Source organism: Hoplias malabaricus, chromosome 7 (assembly GCF_029633855.1).
Source record: "Hoplias malabaricus isolate fHopMal1 chromosome 7, fHopMal1.hap1, whole genome shotgun sequence".
Classification (NCBI taxonomy): domain Eukaryota; kingdom Metazoa; phylum Chordata; class Actinopteri; order Characiformes; family Erythrinidae; genus Hoplias; species Hoplias malabaricus.
In genome coordinates this window covers 18,384,656-18,402,437 of record NC_089806.1, presented here as the reverse complement: position 1 = coordinate 18,402,437, position 17,782 = coordinate 18,384,656, and the positions used below count along the sequence as shown (strand labels likewise).

Below are 17,782 nucleotides of genomic sequence, written 5' to 3'. Positions count from 1 at the left end.
AATGAGTAATATGGGTGTGGCTTTAAATGTCATTTCAAATAACAACAACATTTTTACAAAGTAGAACAGCATACATCAAGCCAACAGTCCATGAGTGCATCTGCCTCGCTTTCAAAAGAAGCATCTGGACAGTCTGGAAACTTCCTCATTTGAGAATGAAGCTGCCTACACACAGCCCTGAATTCCTCCACCCCATCTCCCAGTGCACTCAGCTCTGATTTAATACTGCTCACCTGCACACAAACACATAAAACACTGACAGCATTACACAACCAGTATTTCTCTACTCATTTTAACCCCATTAAGTTACAAAAGATTATGTGTCCACACTTCAAATCTCACTCTAATATCCAGCTGTGTGAAGTTTTATGTCCGGTTTCAAGGTACAAATGTTCAATTGATCAGCTCTGGGAAGTTTTATTTTTACTTAAACATATACGTTTATTTGTGCAGAAAACTTTCTACTTCTAGCCTGATTTCAGCTCATATTTGGTTAATACTATTCAGATTTTTTTCAGTTCAGCATATTGTTGGTAAAGCCTTGTTGTTGAAGAAAGGAATAGAATATAGAATCTAATATCTATTTCTATATAGTATCATATATAATCAGTTTTTAGCATTTTTTAGATTCAATATTAACATCTAAAATATAATCTTGCATTATACATAGTTTGCATAACTGGGAATGCATTGAGACAAAGTGTACAAATGAACTAGGACGAAATAACAAGCATAAAGTGGCAAATGCTGCCATCTACTGCACTCGAGCCACTCAAGCAATGTGTGAAGATGAAGCCCATACTCTTTCAAAGAGGCGCTGAAGGTTTTCTTTGCCCATATATGAGGCCTGCTCACTGATGGTCTGCTCTGCTCTCTGCAGGGTGCCGCCCAGATGGCCGCGGCAGCTCTGGAACCTCTTCAGCAGCTCCATCAGAGAAAAGCACTCCTCTCGACTACAGGCAACAAGAAAAGCATGTATTCTCCTTATTTACTTACAGCACTGAAATTAAGGATTTTATGTTCATACTGTATTCAAACTGAAATTATTTTTTCCACTTTTTTCCTTGGTTTATTCTTACCTTTCAATCAAAGCTCTGTATGTCTCCTTCCAATGTGTCTCCAGTTCTGTAAGACCCCCTGTATTTGCAGATGCATCCTGTAGACTCTGGATTTCAGAATGCAGTGCATCAAGCTGACTCTCCATATCTGTCAAAAAACGCACCCTGAAGAACAATGTCATAGACAGAGAGAGAGAGAGAGAGAGAGAGAGAGAGAGAGAGAGAGAGAATGCAGGCATGTTTATTCATTCATTGTCTGAAACCACTTATCCAATTCAGGTGGGTCCGGAAGCTACCCAGAACCACTAGGCGCAAGGCAGGGGTGCCAGTCCTTCACAGGACAACACACTCTCACACTCACACCTACGGACACTTTTGAGTTGCCAAATCAACCTACCAACGTGTGTTTTTGGACCGTGGGAGGAAACCCACGCAGACACAGGGAGAACACACCAAAATCCTCACAGACCCAGAGCGAGACTCAAACCCACAACCTCCAGGTCTCTGTGACTGTGACACTACCTGCTGCGCCACCATGCCACCCCTGCAGGCATGTTATAACAAAAAATGTAACAGAAGGGTGAAAAAATAAGAAAATAAGAATTGGCCAAATTTGTGTTTGCTCCTTCATCCAAGATTGCTTTTGATATCAAGAGTATTAATAGGGGGTTAGATGCTGCATCTCTTCTCTGTAGCTTTTAAATAAGATTTTAGAACATTTCTTTGAGAATAGGATTGTATTCAGCATTCTGAATTATACAAGCTATGTGAACACAAGTCATAATTTGTAACTAATAAGAATTCCTTAATGTAAAGTTAATTCATTCATTCATTGTCCGTAACCGTTTATGCAGTTCAGGGTCGCGTCAGGCCCGGAGTCCTCCCAGAACCACTGGGCACAATGCGGGACACACCAGAGGGGGAGTCAGTACCCTGCAGAGAGACACACACTCACACCTATGGACACATTTGAGTCACCAATCCACCTGCCAACTTGTGTTTTTGGACTTTTTTTTTTGTTTTCGGGGAAACTAAACACCCAGAGGAAACCCACGCGAACAGAGGGAGAACACACCAAACTCCTCACAGACACCCGAAGCGGGACTTGAAACCACAACCCCAGGACCCTGGAGCTGTGTGACTACAACACTACCTGCAGCGCCACCATGCCGCCCTTAATGCAATAGGATGAAATAACTATAGCATGGACACTACATCTCTCACCTGTTCTGAAGTGCAGGCCGGGTGGGCTCTTTAAGACCTTGTCTCGCTAAGGTTCCCTGCATCTCCCTGATTGTAGCCAGCAGCGTCTTCCCCTTTCTCCTCAAAATTCGCTCCTTTTGCTCCTCCTTCTCTTTTCCCTGAGCTCTTCCCTCTGCTCCTTTCATTCTTTCAGCTGCAAATGACTCCATTTCTGCTGCTTGCCTGACCAGGGTACACACCATGTCCTGACAGCTGCCTCTCATAGTGTCCACTGTTATGCTCATCCCTGCATCCTCCAGCAATCTGTCCAATTCTGCAGCATCTTTCTTGGCTTGCTGAAGCCTCTGTTCTATCGATGCTCCTAATGGAGGTTTACTCGATGTCACTGAAAGCTCCTCATTCAACCACTGGAATTTGGGTAGATGTTGTTCCAGAGCCTCCAGAGCTGACTGTACCTTTACCAAACAATGGTTCAGATGCAGTAGGCGATGTGTACAGGCTTGAATGGTTTGCTGCAGTGGCAGATGGGCCTGAAGCTCAGCCTCAGTCAGACCTGAAGAGCTGGACACCGTTCTCTCAGTCAGGAGCTTCAATTCTCTTTGGATGTGCTCACTGAGAAGCTGGGGAGGCAGATGAAAACAGTAGGTAGGAGCAGTAACCAGGTTTATTTGGGGTAGTTGGCAGAAGATGGACTTCAAATTCAAACTCTGGACATCGAAATAGTGTTGACATATAAAATAAATTTGGTCCCTAAATGGCTTTGCAATATCAGGTTGCATTGTTAATATCTGCATAACAAGTTCACAAGATTAATAACAAGTTAATTATATATACCTTTATGTCTCCATAAACAGCTCTGGGATCAGTGAGGGCAAAGTTAGTGATGTTCACAGGTTTCTGAGCCAGCTGGTTCAACTGATCAGAAAGCAGTCTGATACGAAGATCAACTGGTTCCGACAGCTCCAATGCACTCTCTAGTGAATTTATCCTATTGAATGAGGAAAAGAATTAGCTTGCAGTGTCAGTTTAATTGAACTGGTGTGTGTGTATGTGTATGTACGTACATTACCTGTCCTGAAAGCAGATCTGTTGCCCCCTCCACTGCTGAATGAGTTGCATTCTCTTAGAGTCAACTTTGCAGCCATCCTCCATTTCGGAAGAGCTATGGAGTTTAAGTTCCAAACATAGAGCCTCTGTCTGCTGCTTAAGTGCCTATATAGAACACAGCAGAACCAAATAATGAAAAAATACATAAAATCCACACCTTATAGTAAAAAAAAACTAAAAAAAAACTAAAAAAAAAAAATCAGATTTAAAAACTAAATTTACGATTTAGAATACGAATATATATATATATATATATATATATATATATATATAGTGATTGTGTGTGCACCATCAAAGTGATTTTATGCCCACCTGTTTCAAAATTTTAATATTTTCTTTGTATTACTTTTAATTTAATATAAGCTTTAAATCATTAGCAAATTATTGCCTTATATTTTTATTTACAGTTTGCACAGAATCCCAACATTTCAGGAAATGTGGTTTGTATTTAAACAGCCAAAATAAATTACAAAATAAAAATAAAAACCTGCCAAAGAAAACTTCACAATGACTAAGGGAGAACCTGAAGTTCTTGGAGGTGAGTGTTTAAGAATGCAGGTGTGAGGGTAGAGCTTGTGGGGAACTCTGTTCTCAACTTCTCACTATTCATCTGTAGTTGCTGGCAGAAAGCTGAGTGGTCAGCAGTGTAACTGAAATAAAAACAAACAAATAAATCTCACTGCAGCAAAGCCAAAGACTTATACTGAGTAATGCACAGATTAAAAATATTTGCTTTGTTTTTCATCACAACGAATCAGTGCTTTTTTCAACAGAGGGGTTAATAAATCAAAAATGCATTTAGAAATATAACAAAGGCTTCCTTCATACAGGATGATACAAAATGGAATTACCTGCTGGGATCTTCCTGTGAAGTAGTCCCCTCTTCCAGTAATTGACCAGTGTGAATTACAATCCTGCCAGGCGTCTCCTCGATGTCAGCCTGGGTGATGCCCTGTGGGAGTGGGATGAGGTGAGGCTGATATACAGGGTCACCAACATCCAAACCAAACCAGTGTACTATCCACCAACCCTATCCAATTACAGTGGATTAACTTCAACAAGCTGCTGCTGAGTTTAAGAGGGTCAACCTCAGCCAATCAGAAACAGCAGGTTCTTGTAAGGACCATCAGGTATTATGAAGCATGGGTACATGCACATTTACTCATCCGTGGAATGTAAACACTGAAATATGTGTACACAGTACTACACCACATGCAAATACTTTCAGCTGCCATAAAAGGGGAAACAAAAAGGGGAAAAACTTTAATGGCATTGTTGTTAATGCTGTCTTTGACTTACAATGGTCTGCAAAGGTCTCTTTACTATGAATGTATTTTAAATAAATGTTTAGGCCAAAATCTTCTCATAAAATTACTGTAAAGTGTCTAACATCACACAACAGATCTGTAACTGCTATGTTTAATAATGTTCTGTGATATAGATCTTAAAAATACCAAAATATAAACCACACTACTTTGTTTACAAATCAACTACTTAGTTATGCAAACTGTACGAAAAGTAAGTGCAATGTCTTTAACATGCTTTATAGAAGAATATTCTCACTGTGAAACATTATTTTTTTACATTACATTGATTATCATTTTGGAAATATAACATTTGTCTCAAAAGTAGCATCATGCTTTCACACAAACACACATGCACACACACACACACACACACACACAAATAGACATGTCTAGGCACATGTACCTGTGAGTGTACTTGGCTTAATGACTGGTCAGCAGGCAGTCCGGACTCTAACAGCAGGGTGCTGTCCTGGGCTTGTTCCCCCCTGCTAAGAACCCACACACATACACATATAAACCTACACCAAATCAATGAGCCAGGTCATCAGGTTCATGCAGACTGCATGAGAGAGCATGTGCAAAAGCATATTTCAAAATATTTAGATTTTCAAGGCACATATTAATTATCACTACAGCTGTAAATTATGTAATAAGTCAAAATATTAAAGAAAATGGCCCAACTTATACCTTCACATACACACTATCACAAATCATGTTTTACAGTTTTGCACATTCAGAAACTGAACAACTGCCTAATGGAAGAAGTGGCACATTCCTACTGGGCTTTGTGGATTAGTTCCCTGGCCCACTACTGCACAATATACAAATGAATCAACACTCCATGCCTTACCCATATTGGTGTGATTCTATGCTGCTGGCTGTGTTAATCTGATTCTGAACAGTCTCTGGCCTGTCCTTCAGATTGCTCTCCCTCAGATTGGTGGTAGCCACATAGGAGCTGACTGGAGGTCTCAGCGTCTCTCTAAGCCCCTGCAGAGCCTGTAGACGCTCCCCAGGCTCCACGATAGAGGAACATGCCTGGAGATACATTTACTTTTACATTCAGGAATTGACCAGGGATTTTAATCTTGAGTGGAGTGTACAGAAAGGAGTCCTGCCCAAAGGCCCTCATTGGTATAGTGTGGTGTTCTTGCCTGAGTGAAGAATTAAATCTGCAAAAATGTATCGCTATGAACTGCTACACTATAAGAACCATTGTAAATGCACAACATTTACCAAAGCATTGTTAAAACAATGGAGACATCTCATTCTGAAATCCTAGTGGTTGGTTAAAAGAAATCAGTATAATCAGTAGAGGGTCTCTATAAAGAAAATGTGTTTGTCTAGGTCCCGGTTTGCAAATCAAGGTTCATGAACAAGATGTTTCAGAACATTTCAGTAAACTGCTATTGAAATGTGTCATTCTTATAGCAAGCAGCTGCACATCAGCTCACTCAGGGCTTTGTGCAGAGGTGCCTGTACCTTAGTCATTATGAAAGTGAGGTGAAAATCTCATTAGAGTTAATACGACTTGCTAATGTGGCAAACCATATGTGATTAGACAGCAAAGCTCATTTCATACTTATGAAAAGACGCAAAGGTGTTACGCCCTAAAATCTGCCCAGACAAGCACAGCAGGTATGTACGACAACTGCACTAGCCCATTTCTGAATAACTTAATGATCAAAAAGACAGATTTTGGCATTGCTACCAAATGTGTAATTACAGTCAGGAGGAATTCCAGAAATACCCTAAAGGAACATTATATTTTTTCCCATGGTGTTGGTTTTTAATTTTACATTGCTATGATAGGTAACATCTCATATTCTTAATTATAAAATAAGCTATGTTAAATATTTAGTCATTTTTAATCATTTTCTTTATCTCTGTAGTAAAATATAGACATCACATGTACACACAGTTATGTTCCTTAACTAAAAGTAATGAAGATGGAGGGTACCACCACCAAGTGACAGCAAAAGCTACCCCCACAGAGACAGTTTTTGAGAAAGTACATACCTTCCAGCTTCAAAAACTCCCTGAGCTATTGATTCACATTCAGGAATTAATTTGCATGTACTGTATACTGCACTATTTGCAGTATGTTCTTTTCTGGATCAAAAATGTATATCCTATTGCTGTTTTATCTGTTTTTTCTGTCTTGTCTATTCTATTGGAATATGTGGTTAAAATTGTAAACAGATCTTTGTCAGTCATGTAGACATACTGTAATGTGGTACTGTGGTAGACACTTTTACTTTACTTAGAGAAAAGTAAGCAGAAACAGTGGTGCTGGTAACAATCTGATGAGGCGCATGCAGATGAGGACATGCAGTGTTAAGTACCTGATCACCGTGCACTTGGTCTGGAGCACAGGCATTGTTAGTGTCTAGTTCACATTTCAAAACAGCCACGTTAATCGATTCCCTTCGCTGAACCTCTCGCCACAAATCAGGCAGAAAGGATTCTATTGCTGAACGCACAGCCTAGGCAGTAAGACACAGTAGAATTTTTCAGATTCACCTCGGAATCCACCTGACATGAATAATTATGAAAGCAAATCATGCCATGCTTCTGCTAGGTTAATATGTCAGCAAAATGATTTTTGTGCATATGTCCACATCCAGCCGTGATATGGATAGTAAATTTGCACTAACCTGTTCTTAGTTACTTTTAATATGTCACAACTATTTTACAGTAATGGGTGCACTAGAATGATAACATTTATTTGCAAAAACAGCCTAAACCAATCACTAATATCCACTGATGCTTTGGAATCCAATCAGTTCAGGGATATGTGCACATCACCCCAAAACACTTATAAGGATTAGAACTAATGTACATCATGTAAATAAGTAAAGCTGAGTGAGGTGCAAATTGTTATTTTATTTACCTCCCATTGGGCTCTAACAGACAGACAGGATCGTTCCATGTCTCTGAGCTGGGCTTCCGAGCAGAAGGCTCCTACATTTTCTACAGCTTTCAGAAACTCCTCTAACACTGCTGGATTTAGCTTCTGCAGTGCCCTCTACAGGGAGAAAAGATCAAATCATGTTAAACTTCACTATACAGAGATATTTGGCAAAATGTTTCAGTCTAATTTGAAAAATAAATTTAATTAAAAAGATGTATTAGAGAACAATTTCCAGTGCAGGGAAAAATACCTGTGTGTATGAAAAAAGTAACTGTAAAGATTTGAAGAACTTTCAGATAACATTAGGGCTCTAATAGTGAACACTATTAGAAATACTATTAGAAAGATGGAAATGTAATTTCGCCGCAAGTTGTAGTTGTATAACTTTGTATGTTACAATAAATGCAATTCAATTCAATTCAATTCAATTAAAATACAAACAGTAGCAGCAGCAGTATGTAAGGGCCAATGTACAACTGCTACAAGGTGAAAATACATAATGATAAGCAACCAAATTAAATCAACTCAAGTAAAACAAACAGGTTTTCTCATTCCAATTGCACATGCCAAGGGCTGGGATTATATCAGGCAGAAAGTGAAAAGACAGCTCTTGAAGTTGATGTGTTGGAAGCAAGTTAGGCAAGTATCTAGGTGACTTTGACAAAGGCCAAATTGTAATGGCCTTTAGGTTGTGGTAAAATCATCTCAAAAAACAGGTTTTGTGAGGTCTTGCCTGCATGCAGTGGTAAGTACAGTTGTGTTCAAAATAAATAAATACAGTATTCAAAATAAATACAGTTGTGTTTAAAAACATTAGTTAAGCACAAAATCTTAATAGTAGTTTTTATTTCCATGCATTGGGAACATTGCATACTGTTTTCCAAATCAAAAGCATTATCTGCATTTGTCTTTACTAACTCAAAATATGTACTCTTTTTTAGGATTTAGCATTCCTGTGAATCACTAACCTAATATTTAGTTGAATAACCACAGTTTTTTAGAACTGCTTCACATCTGTGTTGCATAGTGTCAGCCAACTTCTGGCACCTGTCAACTGGTATTCCAGCCCAGGATGCTTTGACTACATCCCACAATTCATTTTCTATCGGATTAAAGTCCGGGGATTGGGCTGGCCACTCCATAACCTCAATTTGGTTTGGTTTGTTGGGCTGGAACCAAGATTTTGCTTGTTTACTAGTGTGTTTAGGGTCGTTGTCTTGTTAAAACACCCATTTCAAGGGCATTTCCTCTTCAGGGAATATGACCTGTTCAAGTATTCTGATATATGCAAACTGGTCCATGATCCCTGGTATGCGGTAAATAGGCCCACCACCATAGTAAGAGAAACATGCCCATATTATGATGCTTGCACCACCATGCTTCACTGTCTTCAGAGTGTACTGTGGCTTGAATTCAGAGTTTGGGGGTCGTCTGACGAACTGTCTGCGGCCTTTGGACCCAAAAAGAACAATTTTGCTTTCATCAGTCCACAATATGTTTTTCCATTTCTCTTTAGGCCAGTTGATGTGTTCTTTGGCAAATTGTATCCACTTCAGTACATGTCTTTTTTTTAACAGTGGGACTTTGCGGGGACTTCCTGCTAATAGATTAGCTTCACACAGGTGTCTTCTAACTGTCACAGTACTCACAGGTAACAGCTGTTCTTCTGAACAATGTCTCGATTGGCCCATTTTTCTCAGGCTTTCAAGGAGAAATGCATGTAGAGCATGTGCTGGCTTCACCCTTAAATAAGGGACACCTGTTTCCTCACAGAATGATTGCCCTCACTAATTGAACTCCACTGCTATTATTTTGAACACACCCCTTTCAATTAATTATGCACATACACAGACTCAAGAGCACGCATATCATGAATGCTGAGTCTGTTGGTTTTCTAAGAATCTACTGCACCAACTGTTACGTTGTTTGTCATGTGGTAATATAATTTATACCAAAAACAGTGATTATCTGGTTAGTCATATTGGACTGCAATTATTTTGAACACAACTGTAACTACTAAAAAGTCATCAAAGGAAGCATAACCAGTGATCAATGATGTGCAACGGAGTGAAGGTGTCAGTATGGGCATGTAGCCCCATAAACAGCAACCTGCAATGCATTTTGAGCACTTGGATCACTATTGGAACTAATAATAGTTAAAACAAAAAACACAAAAATGATAGAAATCAAAACATGTGGATTAACCTGTTTGCTTCTGGCTTCTTTCTCAGATACTACTTTGTTGCTGAAGATGGTGATAACCTCCTTAATGTGTTCATCCAGATGTTTTTTGGCCTTCTCCATCTGACTCCTAGCCATGGCCTGTTCTCTAGGGCACACCTCAGTGATGTTGGCAGGGTCTGAAGTTTTAACTTGGCCATGTTGTTTTTGGCATATTCTCTGAGTTGGAGTTTTTGGCTGGGCCTGGGCTTGTTTTGAAGCTTGGATTGAGATACCAAGCTGGGCGTGTGTGGGTGTGTCCCCTTGCTTGGGCAGCTTGGTCTGGGCTTGTGGTGGCGTTTTGACATGTGTACACGATATCTCTAGAGACTGGGGAAAGTGCTGAGTCTTTGCTTGAAGGCTATGCTGCTGATTTAGGGTAGTAGTTGTGGCTTGAGGCTTGGATTTGGATTGAGTGTTGGTATGTTTTTGTTTTGAAGCCATTGGCTGAACACTGGACATGTCTTGAAAGCTTTTGTCAGTGATGGATGAGCCTACAGACTGTTGAGGTGTCTTCAATAATCCCCTGCTTTGACCTGGGTCTATAGTTAAAACCTGAACCTCAGTTTCACCCTCCTTCAGGCTCCTTTCTCCCAAAAATAAAGAGAGCTCTGTTTGGGTTTTCAGCTGGATGTCTTCATCTCTCTGAAGCTCTTGTGGTTGTGTTTCAGGTTTGTTTTTCATTTTTATCTTTACATGAGAATAGCCATATCTCTGTTGGATTTCAGTCTGATTAACAGTCTCCTCAGGGGCTTTGCAAGACTGAGCTTCTTGTTCCTGTAAAGGTCGGGCCTGTGGCTCTTGTGCGGAGTACGTGTGAACAATAACCTTAGGAGGGGGTTGACTGCTTTCAGTCTCTCCCTCACGTTTTAGTCCCTTACAGCTTAAAGTCTCTATAATCTCCTAAAGAGAGAGAAAGAGAAACATTATTTGTTTTATTATTATTTAAAACACAGCTTTGACTAACAGAATTGTTACCTTAATGGCTTACATGTGGGCTCACACAGCAAATCATCAGGCTCAAACTTATTACTTGCATTCCTGTAGTTTTATGTAATTCATAAAATATAAAGTGAATAACTGAAAAGATTTTTTTGCGTGCTTGTTTTATTCATTTTTTTAAAGGCCTTACCATGGAGAGAGCGCCAACGTAGATTTAACTAGAAAGACTATATAAGCCTGTATTTGTCATGGTCTTGTAACAGACTTTAATTTCTAGGGCTGGCATAGACAGTATTTTATAGGTTTTAAAATACTTACTACTGTTTCTAAACATGTACAACCCTAAATCCAGTGAAGTTGGGACATTGTGTAAAGCATAAAAAAAAACAGAATATGATGATTTGCACATCCTTTTCAACCTATGTTCAATTAAATACACTACAAAGACAAGATATTTAATGTTCAAACGGATCAGCTTTATTGTTTGTTTGGGTTTTTTTTTTGCAAATATTCACTCATTTTGAATTTGAGGCCTGCAACACGTTCCAGAAGAGTTGGGACAGGGGCAACTAAAAAGACTGGGAAAGTTGAGAAATGCATAAAAAACTCCAGTTTAGAATATTCCACAGGTGAACAGGTTAATTAGAAACAGGTGAGTGTCATGATTGGGATTAAAGGTAGCATCCCCAAAGGGCTCAGTCGTTCACAAGCAAGAATGGGGCGAGTTTCACAACTTTTTGAACAATTGCGTGAGTAAATCGTCCAACAGTTTAAGAACAGTTTTTCTCATCGTACAGTTGCAAAGAACTTAGGGATTTCATCATCTACAGTCCATAATATCATCAAAAGATTCAGAGAATCTGAAGCAATCTCTGCAAGTAAGCAGCAAGGCCGAAAAACCAACACTGAATGCCTGTGACCTTCGATACCCCAGGCACTGCATTAAAAACTGACATCATTCTGTAACAGATATTACCACATGGGCTCAGGAACACTTCAGAAAACCATTGTCAGTGAACACAGTTTGTACATCCAGCTACAAGTACCAGTTAAAACTCTACCATTCAAAGCAAAAGCCATATATCAACAACACCCAGAAATGGAGACCTCAGAATGTTGAGCAACTGAAGTTGTACATCAAGCAAGAATGGGAAAGAATTCCACCTACAAAGCTTCAACAATTAGTGTCCTCAGTTCCCAAAACACTTATTGAGTGTTGTTAAAAGGAAAGGTGATGGAACACAGTGGTAAACATGTCCCTGTCCCAACTCTTCTGGAACGTGTTGCTGGCCTCAAATTCAAAATGAGTGAATATTTGCAAAAAAACAATAAAGTTTATCCGTTTGAACATTAAATATCTTGTGTTTGTAGTGTATTCAACTGAATATAGGTTGAAAAGGATGTACAAATTATCATATTATGTTTTACACAATGTCCCAACTTCACTGCAATTGTGGTTGTACTTGAAAACTAGCTTTCAATATTAGCCTTAATAATAATAATAATAATAATAATTACATTGCACATTTTCACTGCATAAAACATTCCAGTATTTAATTTGTGCCTTTTTACAATAACTGTCCCAAAGATGCTTAAAGACAGATTTACTACAATGTAATTTCATTTGATGAGAATTTAGTTCAGAACAACTTTTGCAAACCAAGATATTACAAATGATACATAAGTAGGTTCCAATTTTAATATATTTAAATGTGTAATTAGCCATTATAAAATGAATAAAACTATTATCAAAACATTAAATCCATCAGAGTATTAGAGTACAGCCTCAGACACAAAGCTCTGGAATGCTGCATGAAAACATGAATGATGACAAAACGAATACTCAATCCTTCCTGTTATTTGGGACAGCCCTCATAATATTTCAATCACACACATAAATAAACATATGACAAATAAATATGTAATACAAGAAGGAGAAGCAACTTTATTGTTTCCATAAGGGAAATTGCTTATCTGCATTTGATTCATCCGTGGCAGTGAACACACACAACTGGAGCAGGGGGCTGCCAACCACCTTGGCACCCAGGGAGCAGTTTGGGGTGTAGGTGCCTTGCTCAAGGGCATTTCAGCTGTGAATTAACTTTCTCTTGCCTGTCCTAGGACTTGAGCCAACAACTCTCTGACCTCAAGCTAACTTCTCTAACCTAACTCTAACACCTCACTAAGGCTGTGCTCTAGGGTTTAACAGAGTAAAACAATTGTATCCAATGGTTACCTGGTAGTGTTTGACTGTGCATTTGGTTCTGTCCTGTAGGGCAGATATGCTGAGCCATGGCAGAGAGATGCTCTTCTGCATAGTTTCTAGCAGAGACTGTAGATTCTGTTCCTCCGTTATTACCTGGCCTTCCAACTGCAGCCCTCTGCTGATCATGGTCTACAAACAGAATATAATATTGCCAGAATCTGTTCTATATTGTGGAAGAAAGACCTGAGAACAAGTTTGGCATTAAAATGTTTTGATGTTCATATTTACTTTGGCTCTGGGGTGAGGCCCCTTATGCTTGTGTTGCCACTCTTTCAGCTGATAGCATACTTCCGTAGCCTCTGTGCTCCAGTGACTCAGCTCAGCAAGCCTGCATTCCAGCAGAGACACCCCCTTCTGCAACCCTTCACAAGCCTGTTCCACTCTTCCCAGAGTCTCCTTCATCTGCTCACAGTCACATACCCACAATGTTTCATTTTAACAGGACACATAGCTTAATAAAAATGTAAACACTTTTTATAGCTAAAATTTCTATTTAATCCTAATTCTTTCTTCATTGAACTGACACAACTGACACAACATTTGCAAAATTAGCCGATCACAATCTGACCATATCTTGTCTAAAAATGACTAGCCTAAGAACACTATAAGTTAATAAGTAAATTACATAAATCTAAAATGATCGGATTATTAGCTAAAATTTTATATATATCAGATTAATAATATCAGATTATTAGCTAAAATTTAAAAGAAATACAAATAAATCTTTATTAGCACCTATGTAAATTTAAGTTTGAATTAAGTTTGAAAGTTTCAAAGGCCATCAAATTTGGGATGCAGGCTAGGACAATCCTAACTGGCAAATCGCAATCTGGCTGGAGAGAACTTTATTGACATTGTACAATTGTGCCATTTTCATTTTATTACTGTCACAGTAAATGACAATATGACAAATGACAATAAAGTTTTTTAATAAACAAATGTTTAGAAATAGATTGTCCAAATCCATTCAAATGCAACTAAAACCAAGCATGAATAATCAGATTTTTGTAGGGTTTGGATCAGTCTGGACCTTTCGCCATTTACTGTGGCCAAGAACCACCTACAACTACAGGAAAATAAATCTGACTGACACCCAGAAGGACCAATCTCAAGTCTGCTATTTTGGTATTTGTTGTGCTATTTGGTGTGTAAGATTAGGATTCGTGTCTGACCAGTGTCAGATCAAGTACAAAACGATACACAAAAGTGCATACACATACATGTACAGATAGCTAATCATAAGGCATCTGGTAGAATCCTGACTGTGAGGCCTGCTGAACAAACTGAATATATTACACTCTCTGTCTATTTCTGGGCATAGTGTCTAAGGCTGAGAGTAGGTTAGGAATAATATTTTAAGTGGTCTGTAGTAGGGTGAGTAGTTTTAAAACTGTAGTTTTATTGAGAAGCATAAGCTTTTACCTCTGGAAGAGTGTGTCTGAGCTTCTGCAGTGCCTCCTCACTGAATTCTGGAGATGCAGATAAACTGTCCAAATCTAACTCTGATATCTTCTTTACTATCATCTGATGTGTGTATGTGAGACATACAGAGGGTGAAAAAAGAACAAGAGATTTAAATGTTATATGCAGATATTGGAATGTCTACAGTAAATAATTTATGTGTTAAGCTCAAGTATGTGAGATAATGAAGGCATAGTGTACCTGCAGTCTTTTTCTATAAGTGCACAGAGCTCCAGAGGACACTTCCACAGCCTCTCTTAGGGTCCAGCTAGATTCTTGCAGCAGCGTATGTGTGGCCTGTGCACACAGCGTTAAAGAGGTAGGCTGCTGTGGTGCTACTGCCTACAGTGTGTAAATAAATGTGGTACTCAATTAATCAAATTATTTTGGTCACGTTTCCCTACAATTATATATATTTGCATAATCATATCAATCAGCACATGTTTATGTAGACATGTCTAAAATGAAGAGAATCACATATCTCTGAATATAGTAAAGAATTCATATTCTAATGTCTTTACAAACATCTATTAAAAATCTAAATGTTGTCTGGGTTACCATTATGACATGTCAACAGATAAAAAATAAGCAGTATATTAAACTAAACTAAAACACTATGAATGCTTAGAAGGCCAAATCTTTTTACATTATTTCTCAAATTCTGCCATTTTATTGAATCCAGGCAACAGACAATTAGTACATCAATTTTAAAACCATATTTACCTATCTTCTGTCTGTGTATACACTTAATAACAAATAAAAACATTATATTAGTGATATAATCTTTAAAGGTGCAATAAACAAACTTTTGTCAGAGCCCCAGAATGTCAGATCAAAACAAAGGCTTCATATACAGCCAAGCCTCCCTGTTCCCCTCAAGCAGACAACTGCACTGAACTGAACAACAAGAAATCACGCCCACTATAGACAGTCAGTCATTAAAACAGACATGGAAACTTATTAAGCCATCAAGGTACACATCGAGGAGAAGGAATGGCAGTTCAGAATTATCTTGGAGGCCTTCAGCAGGTGCTTAGGGTGCTTTAACATCTACTTTGTTTGGTCTGAAACAAAACAGCAGGCATGAAAGCTGCCTTGGAGCATAGTCTGGACCAAAGGAACAAGACTGAAAATGTTTGCACTATTTTTGGTATGGTTCAGTCTTTTGGACCACTTACAGGAAGTTGAGGAAGTATAAATGGCTGGGATGGACATGATGAGGCAATTTACTCACTGCCTTCCCTCAAAAAACATGTAAAACATGTAAACGTGTCGAAAACATGTAAAAACCCTTACTTTAACTGTAAATTTGTTACCATAACCATACCATGCTTAAACGAAAACTGCGTCCACAGTGAACATACTTTTCTCAGTAGTTGTGAATGTTTTAACATTCAGAGTTGTATACCAGGGAGAATAACATATAACACCTTTCTCCAATCTCATAAATATAAAGTAAAATTTAAACAAATGCAATTCCCATTGCATTATTTTCCAAATTGAAGAGTAGCACACTACATAGGGTTTTAGAATACTGCATCATTATCAAAAGAGTACTCAGCAGTCTAAATCTTAAAGTGTAAGTGCATGTTGTTTGAGACCCAGACAGTACAAAGTGTTCAGCCATTTAATTTGTATCCAATACAAGGGGTTTGGCCATTTAAGGTAGAGATAATGAAAATAGATCAGCCTTTTCGAACCAATACAAAATTTTGGCCATTTACATTGGGACCAATACCACGAGTACAGGCTTTTAAGGTGGAACCATTGTAACAAGTGCAGCCTTATAAATTGGAACTAAAATTGAGAAAAAGTAGCTGGTAAATAAACAGACACACAACAAATATTTTCTTTAATTCTTTAGTGCATTCACTAAACTGCAGTATAAACCAAATATTACACATTCAAATGCATACAATGTAACAACGCTCTTAGTGTTCTCTTTCTCAGAAAAGCCAGCCCAGTGTTGATTACTGTCTTGGGTCATTCTCTGTCAAAAGGTGTTTTTAGCTGAAGTATGTGAATCCCAGGCAGTCTCTTTCACCTGAAAATTTCATGCTGCATTCTGCCATTTTTCATGCACATTGCTATGACTTGTTACCTGGTGAGAGCAAATTGAACAAGGGAGGGTCCAAATTTCCACAGGACGGGAATAACTTACATGTCACAGCTATGAAAACACAGAGCTGATAACAGCACAACACAAAGTGTGTGACTTCATTCTCTGCTCGGGATGCCTCTACTCCACTATTGCCTTGTACAGAAATTAGTTGTTTGCTGCTTTTCTAATGTTTAAAATGTTAGATATTGCACCTTTAATTTAGTTTCTATTGGACAAAACCTCTTGAAGGGAGCTTTAAGATATGCCTGTCTCTATGTACTCACAAACTTGGTCCTCTTGATGAAGTCAGCCCACTTTATATTGAGTTTACTGAGCTCATTTGCCAGAGAGTGGCTTGTAGAGTGGTCTGTCACATCAATCAGGTAGTTGCCTGCTTCATTGAGCCTGGCCTGACAGGAGCTCCATTCAGACAGATCACAGGAGGCCTGCTGATTGAAAAACAGATACAACAGAAGCACTTTAACAGCATAACCTTTCATTTAGACCTACCATTAATTTATGGGATAATAACAATACTGTTTATTATAACTGTGTGTTCTGTTTATTATTTTAAAAAAGACAAATGGAAACTCCATAATATAGAAAGGTATCCTGCATTTTCAGAGAACATACTTTATAAATTCATAAAACTTCCAGTCAATACAGCCACAGGGGTTTGTCTATCCTTCTACTTTAAGAACACAACTCTACATTATGGACCTTAAAGGAAGTTGTACCTGAAAAACTAAGAATGAAATAATAATGAATCAGAAAATAATGACCAAAAATTGATTATTTTGAGCCTAAATTTGAATCTGATATTAGAAACTTGGAGATAAAAAAAAACATAATCCTAAAAAGTGCTTTAAAAGGTAAATCCCTTGATGGCATAAATTACACAAAACATAGATATATAAATAAAAAAAAGAGATCAATTCAACAGAAGCCTAAATTGTTAGCGGCCTCAGGCCTAGGGAATGCCTGGGCATGATACAAAGCCTGCTTCCCTTAATGCAAGAGAGAACAGACACACACACAAAAAAATAGACACAAGTACAAATTTCATTTTAAATACAAAAAACGCATTAATTAGTTAAATTTAATTCAATGTAATGCACAGAAGTAAGACACAGTAGATAAATGAAACCAATCATCTTTAATTAATCTAATACATATGAAAAGAACTAAGAAACAATAAACAAT

General features: G+C 38.2%; 1 protein-coding gene across 1 annotated transcript in view; it reads right to left on the bottom strand.

The window, feature by feature from the left end:
- The window catches only part of LOC136702691 (nesprin-2), a 108,937-nt gene that overhangs the window by 71,450 nt on the left and 19,705 nt on the right, over positions 1 to 17,782 (bottom strand). The window contains exons 18-34 of the mRNA XM_066677842.1: positions 16,864 to 17,028; positions 14,680 to 14,820; positions 14,440 to 14,541; positions 13,246 to 13,419; positions 12,988 to 13,146; positions 9,795 to 10,712; positions 7,569 to 7,703; positions 5,526 to 5,713; positions 5,079 to 5,163; positions 4,220 to 4,320; positions 3,892 to 4,018; positions 3,331 to 3,473; positions 3,096 to 3,249; positions 2,283 to 2,881; positions 1,080 to 1,223; positions 803 to 953; positions 75 to 233 (exon numbers count right to left, since the gene is read on the bottom strand). Coding sequence (XP_066533939.1) covers positions 75 to 233; positions 803 to 953; positions 1,080 to 1,223; positions 2,283 to 2,881; positions 3,096 to 3,249; positions 3,331 to 3,473; positions 3,892 to 4,018; positions 4,220 to 4,320; positions 5,079 to 5,163; positions 5,526 to 5,713; positions 7,569 to 7,703; positions 9,795 to 10,712; positions 12,988 to 13,146; positions 13,246 to 13,419; positions 14,440 to 14,541; positions 14,680 to 14,820; positions 16,864 to 17,028 — 3,645 coding nt within the window. The remainder of the gene's footprint in view (positions 1 to 74; positions 234 to 802; positions 954 to 1,079; positions 1,224 to 2,282; positions 2,882 to 3,095; positions 3,250 to 3,330; positions 3,474 to 3,891; positions 4,019 to 4,219; positions 4,321 to 5,078; positions 5,164 to 5,525; positions 5,714 to 7,568; positions 7,704 to 9,794; positions 10,713 to 12,987; positions 13,147 to 13,245; positions 13,420 to 14,439; positions 14,542 to 14,679; positions 14,821 to 16,863; positions 17,029 to 17,782) is intronic.